At 43.2% G+C, this 21,350-nt stretch overlaps 1 protein-coding gene across 3 annotated transcripts in view; it reads left to right on the top strand.

Annotated features, from left to right (window-relative positions):
- PTPRM (protein tyrosine phosphatase receptor type M) overlaps positions 1–21,350 on the top strand; it is a 768,668-nt gene that overhangs the window by 613,064 nt on the left and 134,254 nt on the right. For all 3 annotated transcript variants that reach the window (XM_081252728.1, XM_081252729.1, XM_081252730.1), the window contains 2 exons: positions 3,364–3,438; positions 8,345–8,532. In XM_081252728.1, coding sequence (XP_081108854.1) covers positions 3,364–3,438; positions 8,345–8,532 — 263 coding nt within the window. The remainder of the gene's footprint in view (positions 1–3,363; positions 3,439–8,344; positions 8,533–21,350) is intronic.

Here is a 21,350-nt window from a genome sequence, read left to right as displayed (position 1 = left end):
TTGTTATGCAGCTCCTGTTTGTAAGCGAGGCAGGTGTGCAGTCACACGGGGGAACCCCGTTATAAAGCAGTTCACTAAATGGCAGTAACAAGCTAATTGTTTATTTGTTTAGTTGACAAGTTCTGCCTTTATTACAGGGCTGTTAGTGGCAATTAATAAGCTAAATTGTATTTCCACTTCAGAAGGCTTATGTTTCATACCAGGTGGGTAAACGGAGCTCAGCTAATACCTTCCATACTGCCACCTGCCATACAGGTACAAGGCATTATTTTAGGAAGCCAACAATTACATGGATTGTATGAATACAAAAAGTGCAGTTGCCATGTCCCTGGTGATCTTCTCGGGACCAAAACTAAATCCCATGGCCTGTGCCTAATGATGTGGTTCACAGCACTGACAGGTTCAAGGTCAGAGGTTTCTTTAACGTGTGAAATCCATGCCCAAAGGCTGCTGCCGACCCTGGCTGTGCAACCAGGATGCTGGACGGCTTGCAGATGGATAAAGAACAGCTGTCACCAATAGTAATAAAGTAAAGGCTGGGGATTGGGAGAATCACAGACACATGGTCTCTGGTGCGAGAGGGCTGATCCCAGTGCGGACGTTGTGCGCTCCTGTCCTGACCACCCACCTGGGCTGTTGGGATCTGCATCTCCCCCGGCCCCCCACCCTCTCTGATCACGCCTGCTGTGGTCAGCACCCTTCTCCCACACCTGCCTTTCCCCTACATTCAGCAAGGCTTCGTGGAAAGGCGTGTTCCTTTCTGTTCACAGTGGCTACCATCGTCCACCTTATCCTAGTTAGAGGCCCTACGTTTATTTATCCACATGCAGCCCTGGCCTGCTGGCGCGGGACTTCAGCAGACACGGCTCTCACCCCGGCGGGCAGGACACACTCCTCAACCGTGGTCATTGTCCTTTGCCCTTTCATGTCATTTTCAGTGTAGGTGGCAGAATCTGGGGTACTTCAGTTTACCACAAATTCCATCCCTTTTTTTGGTGCAATTTTCTCTGCTTTTTTGTAGCAAATATAGTTTCCATTTAAAGGTATGTAATGCGTTTAACTGCCAAAATAAAGCAACTTAGGATGCATTTGTGTGGGGGGGGCGAGTCCTTCCCACCACAGACAAGATGAGAATTTTTGTCAGAGCAGTTATTTCTTGACCAACAGTGTGGAAGGGACCACGTGGATACATGCTCGCTCTTTCCATGATAACCCATTACTGTTCCAAATCTTCTATTTCATGGTGAAATTCCTCACGAATAAATTTACTTGGAATTGCCTACCCAAAGAGCAGAAACCTACATTGGTAGTTTCTAGGCTTTTGAAGTTTGAGCAACAGGAGGTATTTGCCTCTGGACAAGATATTTAATTTGGCATTGACTTTTTAAAAAATGAATGTATCTGTGGAAATCCAAAACTGCCCATATAGAGGGGGCTGCTGCAGCAGTGGGGACACAGCTTCTGGGGCTCACCCGCCAGGAGGCGTTATTTGATGCTTCCATCGGTAAAGCCAATGGAGGAAGCATGGCAGGAGGCATTCCACTGTCCTCCCACTCTCTGAACGATGGGTAGGTCTCATCCAATCCCATCCACGGGCAGTGACCCTAATGGTAAACTTTGACATCGTCATACTCTCTAAATGCCTTTAAATTAAAAGAGCAGTTACTGGGGAAGGAAATTTTCATGAGAAGTGTTCATTAGACCACTAGGCTTCTAGCCCAGACCTACTCCAAGCCTGGATATGTTTGAGATCTTTCAGGATTGGGAAGCAAGTAGTTTTTAGGAATGAGACGGTGAGAAAACTGAGGTTGGAGAATTTAAAAATAAGCCCGAGCACATTTATAAGAATGGGGAATAATCCATCCACCAAAGCAAATGGGAGTCGTACCTGAAAGGGGGGAAAGTAGATATGGATAGTGGGTATGGGTTTAATTCTTATACAAAAAAAGGGATTTAAAATATGTTTTTAAAGGTGAAAATAAACATAGTTATTTTGTATCTGCTTTGCACATTTTTACAAAACCAATAAAAATGTCAGCAGGTAATAGGCATTATGCTCCCTGACCCTGGCATGTTTTATAGGTACTCGGGGTTTTGTCCTTGTTTTTATCGACTGCTCTCTTTTTTCCTGGCAGCTTATCATAAACATGCATTATAAATGTGATACTTATCTATTTTAGAAAAATATAACTGACAGGCAGCCTGGGTTCTGGTTCTGTCATTTGCTAATTCTGTGCTTGAAAAATATAAACATAGGTAAAATCATTGTCTGAAGGGAACTGCTCCAAGAGAGTGAAAATATATTAACATGTCATCAGGATAAAGCTGACATGCAGTAACCACAGGGATTTGGTAGAGCCTCCCATAAAACAGCCATGTAAGTGGGTATTAGTGTCCTGATCAGGAACTCAGCATCAAATAAACCATATAACCACATCAGAGGAATTAAAATTTAGACTTAGATCTAACCACCTTGAGCACTTGAGCACATTCAAATAATTTATCCTTACACTTTAATGAAATTAAAGTGTTTTTAAAGCACTAATCAATTAAGACGTTGAAGAGAGTTAAACTACTTTAAAAATAGGAAATACCCACTTTCAACGGAATCAGATAAATTGGATGGGATTGACTCTACCTCTTAATGACAGGGGGAAGAGAAGGTGTTATAGTTAAATCTTGAGTGTTTCAGAGTAAGATTTCAAAGAAAAATAAGCATGTTTACAAGGATTTAAAGGCCTAATAAGACAACATGTAGTCATGCAGCTTTCACATTAAATATAGTACACATGGAACATCATCTTTATTTTTCATAAAACAGATCATAGCATTGTGAAAAGCTCTCTGAAAATCCAAAATAGGAGCAAGGTGAGGATTTAGCAAACTACAAAAACATTGACATTCAGAATATTCTCCAAAAGCCATGTGTAGACACACTCTCATACTTAGTTGTAATAATCAGTTCAGTGTGATAGTAAAATCCTGCAAGCAAAGGCTAGAAGTCAAAAGGGAAATTAATGAATTTCTTAATCCAAAATGGCGGCTGTGGTTGTGGGTTTTTTTCCTTCATTTGTGGGATCAGAAAATCTTTTCAGTGATAAAAGGGGGCGTGTCCTCTAAAGTACAAGTAACTCCCCGCAGAGACAGTGGAGACTGATAGTATTTACCACATAGACTCATAGACACGTAGACAGGTAAACCTCTGTTGTTTCTTTGGTCAACAGTCTACCCAGTGTCGTAAACCTCTGTTGTTTCTTTGGTCAACAGTCTACCCAGTGTCGTTTCCCCGTGAGTGACCTCAGGGCCGTATTTTCTGGTGTTGCTTCTCTACCCCCGCTGACACGCCTTTTCTCTTATTTACAGCTGTGTCTTCACCATCGTCCTTTACCATGAAAACAAACACCCTGAGCACATCGGTGCCTAATTCCTATTACCCAGGTAACAAAGCTTTCCGTTGTCTCATCTCTTCATAAACCCTGAGCAGTCAGAATCACCCAGGGCTCAATTTGCTGCCCAGGATGCTTTAGGAGCTTAGCGTGTTTGAAGTGTTGTAACCCGATGCTTTCTATGGCTTTCTGCGGGAAAACTGGGGGGCCTTTCATCAGTCATTTACTGTTCTTTCTCTTTTTACTTTCTCTGCATTGACCTGCTTATGATGTATGACAGACCCATTTGTGCCAACTGCAATTTTAGGTGAGAACATTTCCCTTTATCACAGTTTATTACAGGAGTAATTTCTAAAGTCAGTGTCCACTCTGTAGGAGACGGCAGTTTGATGCAAGGATCATAACCCGGACACGAGGGTGGTGGATGGCCTGGAGGGGTTGGGGGTGGGCATAGATAATAAAAAGACTTTCTCTAAACAATCTCCATTGATAAGAAGGGTTTGCCGTGTGTGTATGTGTTGGGAATGATACCAAAAGGTTCCAATGAACAATCCCGGCTCCAGCGCTCTCCCTGTCCAGGTTCAGAATTAAAAGTCAGCTTTGATCCCAAGGAAAAACACAGTTTGTCATCACTCAGCTGTGTACTTGCAAGACCTAAGGTCTGTCCAAAGTGGTGACAGTCATAAACGTGAAAATAGCTTCTTATTATTTTCACTTATTGCTAAGCACTGAAAACAGCAGTTTCAAAAATAGCATTTTTCTAATTTTGCCAAATGTTATGCAGAAAAATCATCACAGTAGAGATTTGGCCCCCTCCTCCTCCTTGGAGCTACCCAGGGCACCCCCAGCATTTCAGATGTCTGTCACACAGTGGAATTTCAAAGGAGCCGATGTTCTCAACAGCAAAACGACAAGCTGACACTTTATAATCACATGGTTTATTATGTGTCGGATGTCACCAGAAATGAAATAAAATGTTAGCCCCCATGGGACAGAATGCAATGAAAGTAGGAAATATTCCCAGCGGGGGTTAAAGAAAAAATCCCATTTGTCCAGATATAAGAAGGGTGAGGAGAAATGGCATTACCTGGCCGTGATAGAACCACACAAGCATGAGCTGCTGTTGCCTTTGAGACCGTAGTCCGAGCGTACCCGGCTATGTTCTCTCTATCAGTACTACTAACCTTACAGAAAAGGGGCACAACACAGATGACTTCAAGGTGTATAACCATCCGTCGCAGCCAGAGCTCCATCCTCAGCTGTGCCAGTCCTGCTTCCTAACTCTCTTTACAAGGGTTTATATCTTGGCAACATAATTTTTCCCCCTGTGCTTCTCTTTTCTCTTAAGTTGTTACAATTTTTATGTAGAGGGTGGGTTTTTTTCCCCTTATGGTGTTTTCTGGGCTTGATTAAGCAAGTTTGTTGCTTGAGGAAACAATGAACTCAGAAGTTGAAGAATGGACCTAAAGCAGACTTGCTGAATCTGCGTCATTTTGAGGACTAATAAACAAACCCCACTAAAGCTGCCACCTTTTAATCCTGACTGTAAGGGAAAGAAAGCTTCATTTTTATCCTTTTCATAAGTGAGGGGCACAGGCTAATCTTAGGTGCCTGAACAACGCAATCTAAATGCAGATGACATTTACAGAATCTCTTGATAGGCAAAGATTTGCGATTTCTTTGTGTGCCTGGCATTCATCCGCAATTCCTCTAGTAGGTGTTCTGACCTTGGAGGAGCTATGAGTGGGGAGGGCTGAGATGTGCATTGTCAGAGGGAAGAAAATGTTCAGATTTCACAGCAGGATTTAGATAAGCTTATTAAACAAATACCATCTTTTAAAGTTGGGGCTTTGTTATTACGAACACTAATGACATCTTTTAAAGTTGGTTAGGCTTCTCTACAGAGAGAGAGTCACTTGAACAGACAATTCAAATAGCAAAAATGATGCACATTGTGAAAAATAAGTCAGCCAGATCAACAAATAACTGTTACCGTGTTGAGCTGGTACCAACATGCCAATGTGACAAATGGCGGTGCTTGGGGACTGTCCCTTCCACGTCACTCGGTGCGAAGGTGAATCCATACGTTACATAGGTTATCACTTGAAACCATGCAATGAAGATATGCTGTACATCTACCCTGGCACTTTTTGGGAATAGTGCTATTTTAATTTACGCTAAGACAGGAAGACGTGTTTTGTTGTGACTCACAGCTTAGCACAATTAAATCCTCTAGTGCCTTTTATTCTCACAGGCTAAGGTGCCCAGCCCTAATGTATAAAGCTTTAGCATGCCTTTATATCATTTACTTGCAAAAAAAAAATAGATAGATAGGTGGATAGATGGATAGCTAGGTAGGACCATCGCCTACCTCAAAAACAGCATCCATTTCAATTCAAGATTTTTCAGCTGGTTCATTGAAAATTCGAGACAGTTTGTTAAAGAATGTAGGTAGAATGAATTCTCAGTTCTTAGAAAACCATCGGAACTTTTAGTGAGTAGCTTTATTTCTGATTTCCTCTTAGCCATAATTTTTAATTAAAAATTGTGGGTGGGTAATTTTTAACAAATACAGGAAGTTAGTGACAATGATGTATTTTATCAGTAATCATTCTTTCTGAAGAAGTCAGAGGAAACTGATGAATCACTAATTTTGGTGGAATCGAGATTTTCTGCTAGTTTAGGTGACCCAACTTCAGAACACAGATATCACACCAGAAACCTTCAGTTTCCTCGTCGGCAGCTATGTTCTCAGTAATGGTGTTCCTTTCTTAGAGATCTGGTAGTGTTTAAATGCTTTAAGACGTGTCCACATAATAATGGGGTTAAGATGTCATGGTGCAGTGGGGGTGATACCTACAGTGTATCTGTGGACTTAAAACTTCCAAGAATGCCTCGCCCTGGGATCAGAGCACTGTGAGGTTGCCAGTGGATCCACATGGAAGACCCACATGATTCATTTGGGGAAGTGTAGAAGATCAGTCCACAGTGGAGGGCATTTAATTATGTTCATCCCAAAAGGTGCAAAACTGAGAGAACGAGAGGCACAGAGGGGAAACTAATAATGTTCCATGTATTTGAGTATAAAGAGCAGAACCTCCTGCTGGAGCAGCTGAAAGCTCCAGGGATTCAGGGCTTCAGGAGGGAGCCTCCCCTACATCATGAGCTTGGCAGTTGCCAACAAGCAAATGCGATGTGGAAATGTCCCGGTTTATTTGCAACTGTTCTAATAGATGGGAACATATGAATTTCTAAATTTCAAAGCAAATCCAAATGAAAAAAAAATCATAAAATCAACTTACCACCTTTTTTATTTTGTCTTTGTGTCTTTAGCCACCTTGTAGTGATCCAGGTACCATTTCAGCAGCAGCACATAGCTACACACCTGTGTGCCACCCTTCATACCATGCATCCCAGGTGCTTTGCAATGCAGATAGAAGTGAGGTTTCAAAGCCAGGCCCAGCTCACCAAGCGCCCTTGAACTAAATTTCCTTTGGAGCTGAACTTCTCAGTTTAAACAAACAAACAAAAACCCATAGCTGAATTCCCTATTGATAAACAATCTGGTCATTTTTTAATTGAACTTATCTTTTCTTATATGTTTTCACTCTTTATGCCTGAAATCAATTTTGATTTAATGTTCTCATTTTAAGTGACTTTCTCATTATATTTTGATGAGACAGACCCTCAGTTGTAAAATGGCTGAGGGGATTCAGCATTACAATGAGTTAACCTGTAGAATGTGGAACTCTTAACCTAATAGCACCTTCCTGCATAAGACATTTTTTAATAGCTACAATTTCTGCAGTTCATTAATCTAATTTACTAGGAGTCTTCCATTAAAATATAGCCTCTTTAGGCTTATTTGACCAAATTCTGACATTAATTTTGTAATACAATTTGGTTGACTTGTTCAAGAAATTTAAGTGAGAAAATGTATGGAGTACAACTAAGACTTATTTAGTCATTACTTGGTTCATGGGGGATGAAAAGCAATTATGATACTATTTTAACCTCCTTTTCTTATTGACTGCTTAAATTAAACACCTCCATCCTAAGGTGATGGGAGAAATGAGGCTTTGCCCTCTGACCACCTTTGAATAGAAAACTTAACTGTAAAATTAAAACACAAAATAAAAACTACCTGTACTTATTCACACAGTACTATTGCTTATGCCCTGTTTCCTTTTTCTCCTCCTCTTTTCTCCTGATATGTATCTTCTTAAAAGTGCCTATAAATGGTAAGTTCCCCCATGCGCCTGCCCCATGGAGAAGGTGTGGAGGGAATGGGGGGGGTGTCTTCTCTGTAGAACAAAGCCAGCTGGTTCTGCTGTGCGTTGGCCTGCATGTTAGCTCCTGTAGATCATCCCATGAGTGCTGTGTTGGCCCACCGTATTCTGTCCAGCTTTCTGACCCTGGAGCATGCGAAGTGACTTATCCAACCAGGTTCCTTTCTCCCCCCCGCCCGCCCCCCCAGTTATCTTGGATCTCATGTATCATGTCCACGTTTTCATTGCTAGCTTTGTAAGCCAACCCATCCTGTGCACTTTTTCTTTGCTCACAGAACATTCATACAGAGTTGATTTCCATCATCATACAAACTAGTGAATCTTCGGAAGAACACAAGACTGGTTTTGCACCAGGCCTTGATGAAGTTTCAGGCTGAAACTTCGATGAACTTTAGCCCCCAAAGGCTAAAGGATTCTTACCAACTAGCTTTGGGAAAGCAAGAGATCGTTTGGACTGCTTTGTAAAAACAAAGATTCCTGCCGCATCCCTACTAGTCTTGCCACCCCCACTGAAATCTCTAGACACTTAACTTTTCTTTTTTGCTGAGCCATCACGGGGATCGTGGCAGCCGTAGGTTGAGGGGATATCAGCAGCCGCTTCTTAGATTCTCGGTGACCCAGTTGTAGCTGCTGGTTCCCCTCATTTTTTCCACGGCCTTCTTTTCCCAGACGAGACACACACGATGGCCAGTGACACCAGCAGCTTGGTTCAGCCCCACACGTACAAGAAGCGCGAGCTGGCCGACGTGCCCTACCAGACGGGGCAGCTGCACCCTGCCATCCGGGTGGCCGACCTGCTTCAGCACATCACACAGATGAAGTGCGCGGAGGGCTACGGCTTCAAGGAGGAGTATGAGGTGAGCACGCACCCCGCACCTGGGCTCCCCCTCCGCCCACCTGGGCGCGGCACCAGGGGCTGTGTGACATCTCCCCTAGCTGGTGGGGCCCACGAGGCCACCAGGAAGGGACCAGCTGTTTCATCCCTGGATCCATTTCCATCCAGCGGTGAGACTTAACCACCGGGGGGATGTCCTACCTTAAATGAAAAGAGGAGAAATACTTCTTCACCTTTTTCTTTATTCTGCATAAATACGCCATGAAAACAGGGGCCTGCCAGGCTCTCTTCCCCATTCCTCATCACCTTTCCTGGCTTTTCCTATAATAAAGTCTGATGTTAAATCCCAATAATTTTGAGGGTTATCTCAGGAAGAAGCTGTCCACCTAGAACAGTTGTAGGCCAGCCAGCAACGTCTTGCGTGGAGATGAGATGGCAGTAGAGGGACCGGTTAGTGTCACAGCAGTGACAGCTGTCACCGTCCCGCCAGCCCAGGGAGCAGGTCGCTGTCCTGGGATCCAGTGCAGGCAGCCCTTGGGGGCCTTTCCAGGAACAGCGATATATAATTTGGCACCATATATAAATGTAGGACTCACCCCTCTCACAGCCTCTGTCCTTAGCCTAATTCTGTTGGAAAGTCTTTGCCGAACTGAAGGGAATTAATTTGAAGAGTCTGGTTCAAAAGAGCACACCTTCACTGAGTGTGTGTGCATGTGTGTGTGTGTGTGTGTGTGTGTGGTGAGGGGGGAGAAGGAAGGGGCTTGGATTTCTCTGTTACCTTATTAAGTAAAATTAGTTCACAGTCATTGGTGAAGATAAAGTAGCAGCATGCTTACAGTAAAAATAGGATTAGAAAGCCACATGGCTTTTTAAATCTAAGAACGTGTTTCTGGTACTGCATCTACCTGACTAGCTCCTACTTGGAAAACATCTTGTCTGGAATTAGAGTATTTTTAAAATCAGTTTCTACCACCTCCCTATCGTTCGACGTTCAAACTCTGCTTCTTTCTCTTCTTGGGGGGCCCTCATGATGCCTCAGTTTTATGCCCCAGATGCTGCATTATCTTGGGTTTAGCTTAATTGTCCAAGGCTCATTACAGCAGTCAGAACCCCGCCACTGCTCTGTTTCTTTGAAGGCCAGGTCTTTGTTCAACGCAGGCAAATACACAGACACACTTTGCTCTGCTGACACGTGTGTCCTCACGTACTACCAATGACCGCAGTTCAAAAGACTGCAAAGCCAAGAAAACAAACACAAACCAGAGCCCAAAGGTTTGATTTAAGTCCCGAAAATATTTCCAAATGAAGTTCTGCATTTTAGCCATCCTGAAATCCTTAGGTTTGCCTTTAGTGATTTAGTTCATAATTCAGTGAAACTGACTGCCTTTGCATATTTCCTCCTGCACTTTTAAAGGCTGGCTTAGGAATTAATAGGATTAAGAGCAAGACTTCCAAAAGCATTAATATCTTATGAAAGACAAAATTAGATTATTGAGAACATATCAGCCTAATGAATAGAGACGATGTCTTTAGTTCTATCCAATCTTCTGAATGCAGATATTGCTCTAATGTTTATTAAACATGTTAATGTCAAAGAGATTAGTTATAGGCTCAAATAACAATTCGTAAAATAACCTGAGTCCAATTTTTCATGGACTATTTTAAAATACCTACCTTAGGACTTCTAATAACACACCATAGATGATGCGTATTTGAAAGTATGCAGAAAATCAGTTCGGATTCACATCTCCTGAAGAAATATGATTTATAAGTGCAAACTGAAACAGTGTATACTCATCTTAAGTGTGTTATAATTGATGATTAAGAGTTGTTATACTCTGCAATAAAATGTTGTATTAGGGCTTCCCTGGTGGCGCAGTGGTTGAGGGTCCGCCTGCCGATGCAGGGGACACGGGTTCATGCCGCGGAGCAGCTGGGCCCGTGAGCCATGGCCACTGAGCCTGCACGTCCGGAGCCTGTGCTCTGCAATGGGAGAGGCCACAACAGTGAGAGGCCCGCGTACTGCAAAAACAAAACAAAACAAAAAAAATGTTGTATTAGTTACAGTTCAAAAAACTCTTTTTCCCATGCTAGCTATTCAGTGGATCAGAGAAGACTGTTTCTTTCGTTAATTTATTTTATTGAAGTATAGTTGATTTACAATGCTGTGTTAATTTCTGCTGTACAGCAAAGTGATTCAGTTATACATATATATTCATATTTTTTCATATTCTTTTCCATTATGGTTTATCACAGGATATTGAATATAGTTCCCTGTGCTATACAGTAGGACCTTGTTGTTTATCCATTCTATATATAACAGTTTGCCTCTGCTAATCCCAAACTCCCATTCCTTCACTCCCCCATTTCCCCTCCCCCTTGGCAACCACAAGTCTGTTCTCTATGTCTGTGAGTCTGTTTCTGTTTCATAGATGCGTTCATTTGTGTCGTATTTTAGATTCCACATATAAGAGATATCATATGGTATTTGTCTTTCTCTACCTGACTTACTTCACTTAGTATGATAATCTCTAGTTGCATCCATGTTCTGCAAATAGCATTTTTTCATTATTTTTTATGGCTGAGTAGTATTCCATTGTATATATGTACCACATCTTCTTTATCCGTTCATCTGTTGATGGACATTTAGGTTGTTTCCATGTCTTAGCTATTGTAAATAATGCTGCTATGAACATAGGGGTGCATGTATCTTTTCGAATTATAGTTTTGTCTGGATATATGCCCAGGAGTTGGATTGCTGGATCATGTGGCAACTCTATTTTTAGTTTTTTGAGGAACCTTTGTACTGTTTTTCCATAGTGGCTGCACCAAACTTAACATTCACACCAACAGTGTAGGAGGGCTCCCTTTTCTCCACACCCCAGAGATGACTGTTTAAAACTAACATATACAGGTATCCAGTCATCACATTATACACCCTAAAGTTACACAATGTTATGTGTCAGTTATATCTCAATAAAACTGAGGAGGGGGGGAGTAAAAACTTTTCAATGCCAAAATCATTATCAGCTTTTTTTAAAAGAAGGAAGGGAAAAAAAGACAAAAGAGCAAACACTAGAGAGGAAAGCAGGAACAAATAGGAGCGTGCTATTGGGAAAAGTATGAGATGGAAAGTTCTGTTAGGAATAATCCTAGCACTCAGTAATTTTCAGGTTATTAAGTACCCCCACCTCCGCGGATGTGGGTGGGAGGACCATGGTGGGACAGAGTAAACAGGACATGAGCAGTGATGCTGGCACAAGGGTAAATCTATAGAGTGGCCGCAGGGAGAGGGGAACACCTGCTCAGTCTCTCACCTACATCCCGAAGTCCTCCCTCTCGCTCGCCATCCTTGCCTGCACATGGCTGAATTACATGCCCACATCGTCCCTGGAGGCACAGCCAAGCTTATGGGGATTAATGGGGCAGCGGCAAACCCCAGCTGCCGTTATCCTGCTCGACTTTCTTTAGAGAAAAATCCCAGGGGATTTTTATTCCAGTGTGAATCTGGAAACATCCTTAAGCAGTTACGTTTTAAAGCCCAATTTGGCTTTTAGAACTCTAACCAAATGCACCTCTTTGAATCTTGCTGTGAAGTCTGCAACCTTCCCTCAAACTCACACCAAAAGTCAGGAGTGTGTGGCTGCCTGGTGTCGTGTGAAGCTCGGGGATCAGATGGTAAGAGGCCGCGGTAAGAGGCCGTGGTTTGGGAAGAGGCTCTAGTACCAGACTGTGGATATTCCAGCTCAGCCTGGGCCAAGCTGTCTAACCTCCTGGGCCTCAGTTTCCCCATCTGTAAAATGGGATAACTATAGTATCAACCTCAAGGGTATTGTGAGGCTTGACTCATTTAATGCATCATTAAGTACTAGAACTGAATCTGATATTCAGTGGCAGCTTTAGCTAATAAAAGAGGAAAGGACTAATTTATAATAGGATCCAAGGCAGGGTGTTCACCCTGTGGTCTTTACAGGAAACTGTGTCAATTACAATTTCAGTACCTCCCCTGTGTTCACACTCTGGATAGATCACTTACCATGTATCATCAAAACTTGCCATTCAAAAGTAACTTAAATAAATAGGTAGGTTTGACTCTGTGGACAAAGAGTTTGAAAACTGAGAAAATAAGTTAAATATTTTTTTCTTTTTTAAAATATTGGCGTATAGTTGACTTACAATACTGTATTGGTTTCAGGTGTACAACATGGTGATTTGATATTTTTACAGATTACCCGTCAAAGTTATTATGATATTATTGACTGTATTCCCTGTGCTGAATATTACAACCCTGTAACTTACTCTTTTTTCTTTCTTACAGTTTACCAGATAAAATACAGTTTGCTCAGTTAAACCTGAACTTCAGATAAACAGAATAATTCTTTAATATAAGTATGTCCCAAATAGCACATAGGACATACTTATACTAAAAACTACTCACTGCATATATGAAACTCAGTTAATATTTAAAAGTATATGCTGTTGGGCTTCCCTGGTGGCGCAGTGGTTGAGAGTCCGCCTGCCGATGCAGGGGACACGGGTCCATGCCCTGGTCCGGGAATATCCCACATGCCACGGAGCGGCTGGGCCCGTGAGCCACGGCCGCTGAGCCTGTGCGTCCGGAGCCTGTGCTCCGCAATGGGAGAGGCCGCAGTGGTGAGAGGCCTGCGTACCGCAAAAAAAAAAAAAGTATACGCTGTCAACTTTTATTGTTGAAACAGTATTTTCATATCTAAGTTAGAAAAGTCCTAAGGGATGGTGTAGCTACAGACCACAGAATACTATCTTTTAAACAATGGTTCTATGAGTGTCTTTGCAAGGTCGGATTTGGGGAAAAGCTTACCTTAAGCTGTGCTTGTTAGTTCACTGGAGAATACCAAGCACATGGGGTGAATGTGACACGTCTGGGTGCTGGGGACATGGAGGACACCGAGTGTCCTGCCCTGAGGAGTCTCCCTCTGCAGGAGGAAGCAGTCATGGGGTGGTTGTAGCACCTCTTATGAAACCTCACAAGAGAGATTTGCGTTAGTACTTTGAAGGCTGGGGGTGCACGTCTGGGCAAGGATGACTTTTTCCTTGAAGGATGTGTTGGAGTTGGCCAGGGGAAGGCAAAAGAGTGGGATTCCAGGTAGACACGGAAGCAGGAGAACGTGGGCGGTCAGGGCGCTGTCGTGAAGGGCCATGTGTGTCCCACCCAGAAGCTTGTACATCATTCTGGCCACCGTGGGAAGAGAAGAAGAATTCAGGTAACGCATGCATCTCATTCCTGTACCTGGAGGGAGATCTGTTCATACAAACAGCTTAATTTTTAAATGCTGTTGTACGCGGCACACAGGAACTGCTTGAAAGATAATAATCCACACCCAAAAAGTAAAGGGGAGATGGAAAATGTATTTACTGGAAAAGAGTCGTATGAACTACATCCCTTTCTCCCCACGCAAAAAAAATGCAACGCAGTGCTTGGCTTCCAGATTTGTTGAAGCGATGAATTACTTCAATTCGGAAGCATTTCTTGGGGGAAACCATCAGGAAAGCCTCAGGTTGCCGCCGTGACTCAGCACAATCACCCACTCAGTCGGTTTTCTTCCATCCATGTACATTGGGAAACACCAGCCACTTAGACCGTAAAATACTTTTGAAATAGTGACTTCTTCTCTGTTGACACTGTTTCAACAAATTCGTCTTTATCTCTTCCAAGACAGAGATGTCTGAAAACTGTCCTTAACCCTGGAAGGGCTCATTACCCCTCAGGTGGCCGACTGAAGTGTGTCCAAACCAGAGGGAAAACATGCTGGGGCTAAGACAGAGCAGCACTGAGTGCAGAAGATTTTGTTTGTTGGTTTTTGTTTTTTGTTCTAACAAGATCATCATATGGCATCTCTCACCAGGGAAGTGCAATAATTTGATTCAAAAGAAACTCAGACATGAATCACAGTAAAAAAGTAAACAGGCTGAATTGAACAGAAAATGGCATGTTGTCAGCAGAGACTGGTTTGGGGATCTCAGGAGAAAGACCCAGTGGAAAGGGCAAGTGTGTTTACATTGCTACAAAAAAAGGAGCTGGTTCTTTCTTCCAAAAAGCAAAGATCAGCCTGTGCTAAGCCCTTGGAGGAGATCCGTGGGTTTACCAGAAGTGGAGAGAGGAGACAGCTGCACTCAGGAAGCAGTGGAGGCCTGAGCGGCCGCCCCAACACACTCCTGGGCCTTTATCACCTGGAATGAAAAGGAAGATTCTCCAGCTCGGCCCTGAGCCAGTAGGCCCTGCCCTAGATGTGGGAGCTGCTCCCTGCTACCTGAGCGGGACGGAGGGGGTCCCAGCCTCAGGGGTGACCCTGCACAGTTGGAGAATGAATTCCTGCCCCTCTGAGTCCCCAAAAGGTCTTCTTTGGTCCTGGATTTGTGAACTGATCCTAATTGTCTTCCGGGATCCAAGCAGAAAAACATTAACCTGAAGGAGGAAAATAGTTGTGCAGTTCTGAAAGAATGTATGTTGCTATCGTTGTAAAATTAAGATAAAGGAAGGACAGCAGTTTAAAACTACTCCCACATAGGACCTCCTGAAAAACACTGATGGTACTTTTTTTTTTTTTCGGTACGCGGGCCTCTCACTGTTGTGGCCTCTCCCGTTGCGGAGCACAGGCTCCGGACGCGCAGTCTCAGCGGCCATGGCTCACGGGCCCAGCCGCTCCGCGGCATGTGGGATCTTCCCGGACTGGGGCACGAACCCGTGTCCCCTGCATCGGCAGGCGGACTCTCAACCACTGCGCCACCAGGGAAGCCCTGATGGTACTATTTTATTAGCTAATAATTAATATTGCTCTGGGGCACAAAAATTTATTTTCCAATTACTAGATCTGAAATGTATAAACCTAAGTAACTCGTGGCAGCTACTTCTCAAAAAACTATGTGTGTGTGTGCATATATGTCTAAAATTATTTAGAAAAGCATTATCCTGACCCCACCTACTTTTATCCTGTGTGTTTCTCTAGGGTACAAACACGGATGATTAATTTTATAATTGAACGTGGAGACTGGTTTTTTGCTCAGTTTAAATTGGGGAATTGGAGGCTTTATGCCAAGATCTTCAGGCTTAAGTACAACCTATGCGTTTTTCCAAGGAACCTGGAGTTTTCTTAAACATGTCTAACTCCTAGTAGCTCCTTGTAGATCTTTCTAAAATGTATGGATTGTATATTTTCCCCTCTCATCCTTCCCCCTGTTTTCTAAGTAAAACAGCTGATTTTGTTCAGTGTAAGCACAATGTTATATTTGATGGCTTTGTCTGTATTTGACAAAGTGTGGTGAGCTAAGAAGGAATTGTCTTAGCAAAAAAAAGTCTCACTTGCCCTCCAACTTTGAGTTTCATTTTGGTTTGTTTTTTGTTTGTTTGTTTGTTTGTTTAATTTACTTGCCTCCCACCTCAGGGAAGCCAGTGAAAACTAAATAGAGAAAACCACTCCCTGAAAAACCACTTCCTCCCCATGGAGGCTGCAGTTCTAATTCCTGATGAAATGCCCTTAGACAGCAAGGCCCTCAGCTGGGAAGACAGGCCAGCATCCCCAGGTGGGCGGCAGTGCCGCTGGGGAGAAGGGCGCCCTGTGCCTGGTCCCTCCCCGTGCGGGGCTAATAGGCAGGTACCTCTAGAAAAGTTCTAAGAATATTGCACAGCGGCCCCTTTGCTGGGTTTTGAAAACAGAGGCCGAGGCAGGTGGAATGAGAGGTGCTTTGTGTTCTTACCTGTTGGAACCATTGCCGACACAGCTGGCCCGTGCTCGTGGGTGGTCCAGCGTGAAGGCACCCCCTTCCCCTCACCTCCAGCCCGCACACTCTTCAGATGTGCTTTTCAGTTCCCGCTTCATATTCTGAGGCACCAGCTGAGTCCATCAATTGCCACAATCAGTGCAGGTTATTTTCTGTCCCACAGGACACAAAATAAACAAAACAAAACCATTGAAAGCCAAGGATGGGGACATGGGGGAGCCTTGGCAAGCTCTGCAAATACATTAAGAATCACAACAGCTGCGCCTCCAGTGGCTGCCGCAGCCAAGTAAGTTTTGACATTTTTTTTTCCTTTAATTATTACGGTGATGCTGAGCCAGTTCCATGAGAAAATGATAAAAACTTCTATGTGAAATTTTGAGGCTGCTTCAAGCTGTTTGGGGCAAATCAAGTGTATGTGTTTATGAATACTTCCTTAGTACATGAAAATCTCTGCGTATTTTAAATAACGCAACAGAGACAGTTGATTTTTACCGTGAATACTCGGTAGATTTTTCACTAAACTACGAATATAAAAGTGTCTGTTTTATTTGTCGCGTGCTCCGTTTTGTCATGCTTGCTTTCGGGACCTCTTATATGTTAGCTGATTTTTTTAATCCAGTTTCCTTTTGCCCACACCCCTGATAATATCCTGGACTCAGAAAACTTGGGAAAATTTAGTTAAAAATTGTTATTTCCCACGACTCTCTATTCCTCCCTCTGATTTTAGTTCATGGTGGTAGACCTTTTCCAGTCTGTTTGGAGTAGTTCTAGTTCACCGTGTGGTTTCCATTTTGAAGCTGGTCATTAGAACTGTCTTTATCTCCCCCGGGAGGAGTTAGGCGCTTTCCCCACTTGTTAACATGCTTTTAGTGTCGGATGCCATTAGTCACAGGACCCGGCCCAGAAGGGACTGTCGGGATGCCTGTATCCCACACCTGCCGACCTCGTGTGCATCTGGTATCAGCTGGATGCTGTCACCGCCTGCTAACCTGGTCCAGCTGGCTTCAGCACAGTGGTATTGCCCCCCCACCGACCTCCCCTCAGCACCTCCCAAGTCCTATCCGCCTCCCCTTCCTCTCCCAGCCCACCGGCCGCCCTCATCTCTTGCCCACCCCCTTGTAACTCTCCCCGACCTCATCTCTCGACATGTACTCTCCCCCTTCACATCTACCCTCCACTCTGCAACCAGTTTTCTTTGGGAAACACAGATGTTATCACATGTGATGCTAAAACATCTGCTCTGGATTCTTTGCAAAATTAGGCCCCTCCTTAGCAGAGAGTGCTCAGTCCTCCGGGACGCAGCCCTGGGCCTGCTGCAGGCTGTCACTGTAACCACAGCAGCTTTCTGCCACGTGCCTCAGGCCCAGCTCCTGCCACCTTTCACACCCTCAGCCCCTCGTGTCTCTGGGCTGTGCTCCACGTCGTGGTTTCTGCCTCGAGTGACTCCCAGCTCCTCCTTCACTTGCCAGCTCCCTTCAGACCCAACATGGATGTTACCAGACACCAGGCCGTCCACGGTCTCATAGCTCTGCGTTAGAATAACATAGTGGGCAATAATAAGACCGTGGACAATGTATTAACTGATAATATGGTAAAGTGTACATTAATTGATTATCCAATAGATATTTGAGAAACACTGCTAAATATGTTACTTTACATTTTTTGAATTGATTTCTGTGTATTTCAACACATACACCCCTAGAAAGGGAAATGAAATTAAAGGTGGATAGAGGGCTTCCCTGGTGGCGCAGTGGTTGAGAGTCTGCCTGCCGATGCAGGGGACGCAGGTTCGTGCCCCGGTCTGGGAGGATCCCACATGCCGCGGAGCGGCTGGGCCCGTGAGCCATGGCCGCTGAGCCTGCGCATCTGGAGCCTGTGCTCCGCAACGGGAGAGGCCACAACAGTGAGAGGCCCGCGTACCGCAAAAAAAATAATAAATAAATAAATAAATAATAAAGGTGGATAGAACTATTACAAATACACACTCAGAATGGTACACATCATCACGTAGGAGCAAGTGGATTAGCAGTGTGCAACCAGGAAAAACTGTGCTGACCAACTTGAACCTTACCAATACCCGTCACTTAAAAATGGGAAGAATGGCATGGTTCCATCTGATCATTTTTACTCACTGAATGCCAACCATATGTTTAAAAAAATGAGGGTAAATATTTTTATTCCATATTTGCTTTCATTTCTTTTCTAATCCCTAATAGAAATAATGTAGAAATATCTAGTGACTTCAATGCATTTCAAAACATGACTATTGCAAGAGAGAAACTGTATGTCATCATACACAGATTCAAAGCTTATAAAGGTAATTTGTGTTATCATGGATGTATTTTCAGGGGGAGCAAGGTTTTGAGGGGTGGACTTTTCATGAAATCTTGCTTGGTTCCTAGAATGATGATGATGATGTTGATGGTTAGACCTATGTTGGTCTAGCCCTAACCCTAATGTGGTAGCACTCTACAAAGATACACACACAGATAGAGAGAGACATAGATATTTCTAACCACAGTGCTCTTACACTGTTATCATTCCGATCTTACAGATGAGGGAATGACTCAGAATGTAAGTCGTTTGCCCAAGGTCATCCCACTTTGGAGTGGTGGGATTTACTCCATAATCTGTTGACTCCAAAGGCCACGTTCTTTTCCACTACACCACATAACTTCTTCATGGAACACCACGAAACACAGACCTACAGAAGTTAACCTTGGGTTTTATTGATTTGACTTGTGATTTCATGGCAGGAGCATTGTTTTACTCTGTGCAGTTTTATTTGCTTTGAAGGGTTCTGTCCTTTGGCAGAGGACAGAGCCAGCCCCGGGGGCCCCGCTGACAGCGCCAACTCTGGTTTGTTTCAGCATCTCAGCATCAGCAGATGCTGCCCCTTAACCTTGCTCAGCATCTCAGCTCCAAGAGCGCGGTCACTCCGACATTGCTCCTGCTCTGGCTTTTCCTTGTCAAGAAATGCAGGGAAATTATTCTGCAAATATCAGCCAGCCTGGCTCGTCGGAAACCCACCAGGACCAGGTATAAGCTAAAATCAAGCTGCCGCTCTTGAGAGGCATAGATCCCATAGGCTGTCTCCCTGGATTGTTGCACGACTGCCAGCCAACCCAGTAGAGGGAGGGAGAAGAGGAAATGTAGACGCGAGTTGTGTGTGAAAGCTGAAGGTTTTCTCAGAGATCCTCTCTGGAAGAGATTCTGGAAGAGGTTGCATCTTTTTTCAATAAGGTGATTCAACACAACGGTAACTACCTTGTGAACTAGATCTCTGGACTCCAAGCAGGACCAAGATAACATGTCTCAGCTTCGACTAAATGATGCAAAAAATAACCAGTTGAAAAGGCAATTATTCTTTTTCAAAGAACAGTGCTGGGAAGTAGAAAGGACAGTGGATTGGCCATGAGAAGACTGGATCCCAAGTCTTTGACCTGTCACGTCACTGAAGAGTCTCGCTGAGACCCTAACCTCAGACCCTTGAGCGAACCACTCACCTCCCCTGAAGCAAGTGGGTCAGTTCCAAAAACCAAGCACTTCCTAGAGTCTCTGTATCATTAATCGAGTCATCACCTTGGTGTGATATTGGACTCCCAGTTTGGTTGACACATCTCCATGGACGGGATGTTTTTTGGTTCATGCTTCTCCATGGCTGGGATGTTTTTTGGTTGATGTATCTCCATGGATGGAATGTTCTCCAGTGGGCAGCCCTGACCAGCTGCCTGAAAACTGAAGCCTAGCAGTCACTGGTGTGTAGAGGGCTGTCACTTGGGACCCACGGGCAGTTCTCTGGCCCTCTCTTGCCAGTTTTGAGTTTATTCAGCATTTCTGAATGAGGGAGTTTCTGTCCTGATGTGCCCTTCCTCTTTTTTCCTCCTCTCTTTTCCCTGTTTCAACCTCTTCCCACTCTCACTGCTAACTCCCACCTCATCTCCAAAACACTGGGAAGGCCAAGTGGAGAAAGTGCAGTAGTGACATTAGTACATTTTTGTATAAAGTCCTCACCGTGTCTGAAAGGTGTTTGTGATCAGAGTTCCATTCCACCTCTAATCCCCACTGTCCCCGTTTGTAAGGATCGTGAATAATAAGGAAATATATGGATTAAAAGTTTGGAATTAATTTCTTTCACATTTTATATTATATAAATCCACATTATTGTTATATGTCTTATTCAGACCAAAATAATATTGAATCAGAGGCCATAGCCTTTTTGACCTGTCCTGTCTGAAAAGAAAGAGAACATGCTGACTTTTCCAACTTCTTCTGAAAGAAAACTAGCTTTATGTCCTCAATGGGCTTCACCTATTATTCAGCATCTTCGAAATTTTTTAAAACTTCTTCACTCCCTTTATCTTCCATTGTTGCCCTTTAGGGACACGTGGAAAACCTTTCATCTGTTTACTTCAGGGAAACTTATACAAAAGATACTGAATAATTATAATGCATTCAGTGTAATTATAAACGTCTAGCGTATGTTTTTATATGTATTGTATTTATGTGCTTTAGGTAATTATGCATTTGAGTTCCTTGCCAATTTTATGGCCAAAATATTTTACTTGGCTGATTACTAAGTGTATTTTAAGCTTACTTCTTGAAACATGAAGAGAATATACTATAAATCTAATTAACATAATTTATCTGCCTAAAGAGAATGCTTGCTTTTATTTTTTTCTCTATTTTAATGATGAAAACTATTTGTAAGGATGCAGAGTAACAAAACATGTTTTTAAAGGTTTCCAAGTCCTGATTTTATCATGTTTTTTAAAAAAGAAAATTTTGAAAGAAATTTGAAATTTTAAGAAAAGTGTAAAGAAAAAAAAAAGACAATAAAAATCACCCATAAACCTACTCTCAGTTTTCAGTAAGTTTCCATCCAATATTTTAATGCATTAGAATCTTTATATAAATCGTTTCATACCTTGTCTTTGCCATGAACACTGCTATGAATAATTCTTTGGATTTACCTCCATTATTTTCTATAGATAGATTTCGAGAGGTGGAATTAATGGTTCAAAGTATATAAAATGCTTAAGTTTCTTTATGAACCTGTTATGTTGAAAGCTTGCTTTCCAG

The sequence above is a fragment of the Mesoplodon bidens genome (assembly GCF_964165515.1).
Source record: "Mesoplodon bidens genome assembly, chromosome: 13".
NCBI classification, from domain to species: Eukaryota; Metazoa; Chordata; class Mammalia; order Artiodactyla; family Ziphiidae; genus Mesoplodon; species Mesoplodon bidens.
The sequence above is the reverse complement of the archived record's forward strand: the minus strand, read 5'-3'. Positions and strand labels throughout refer to the sequence as shown.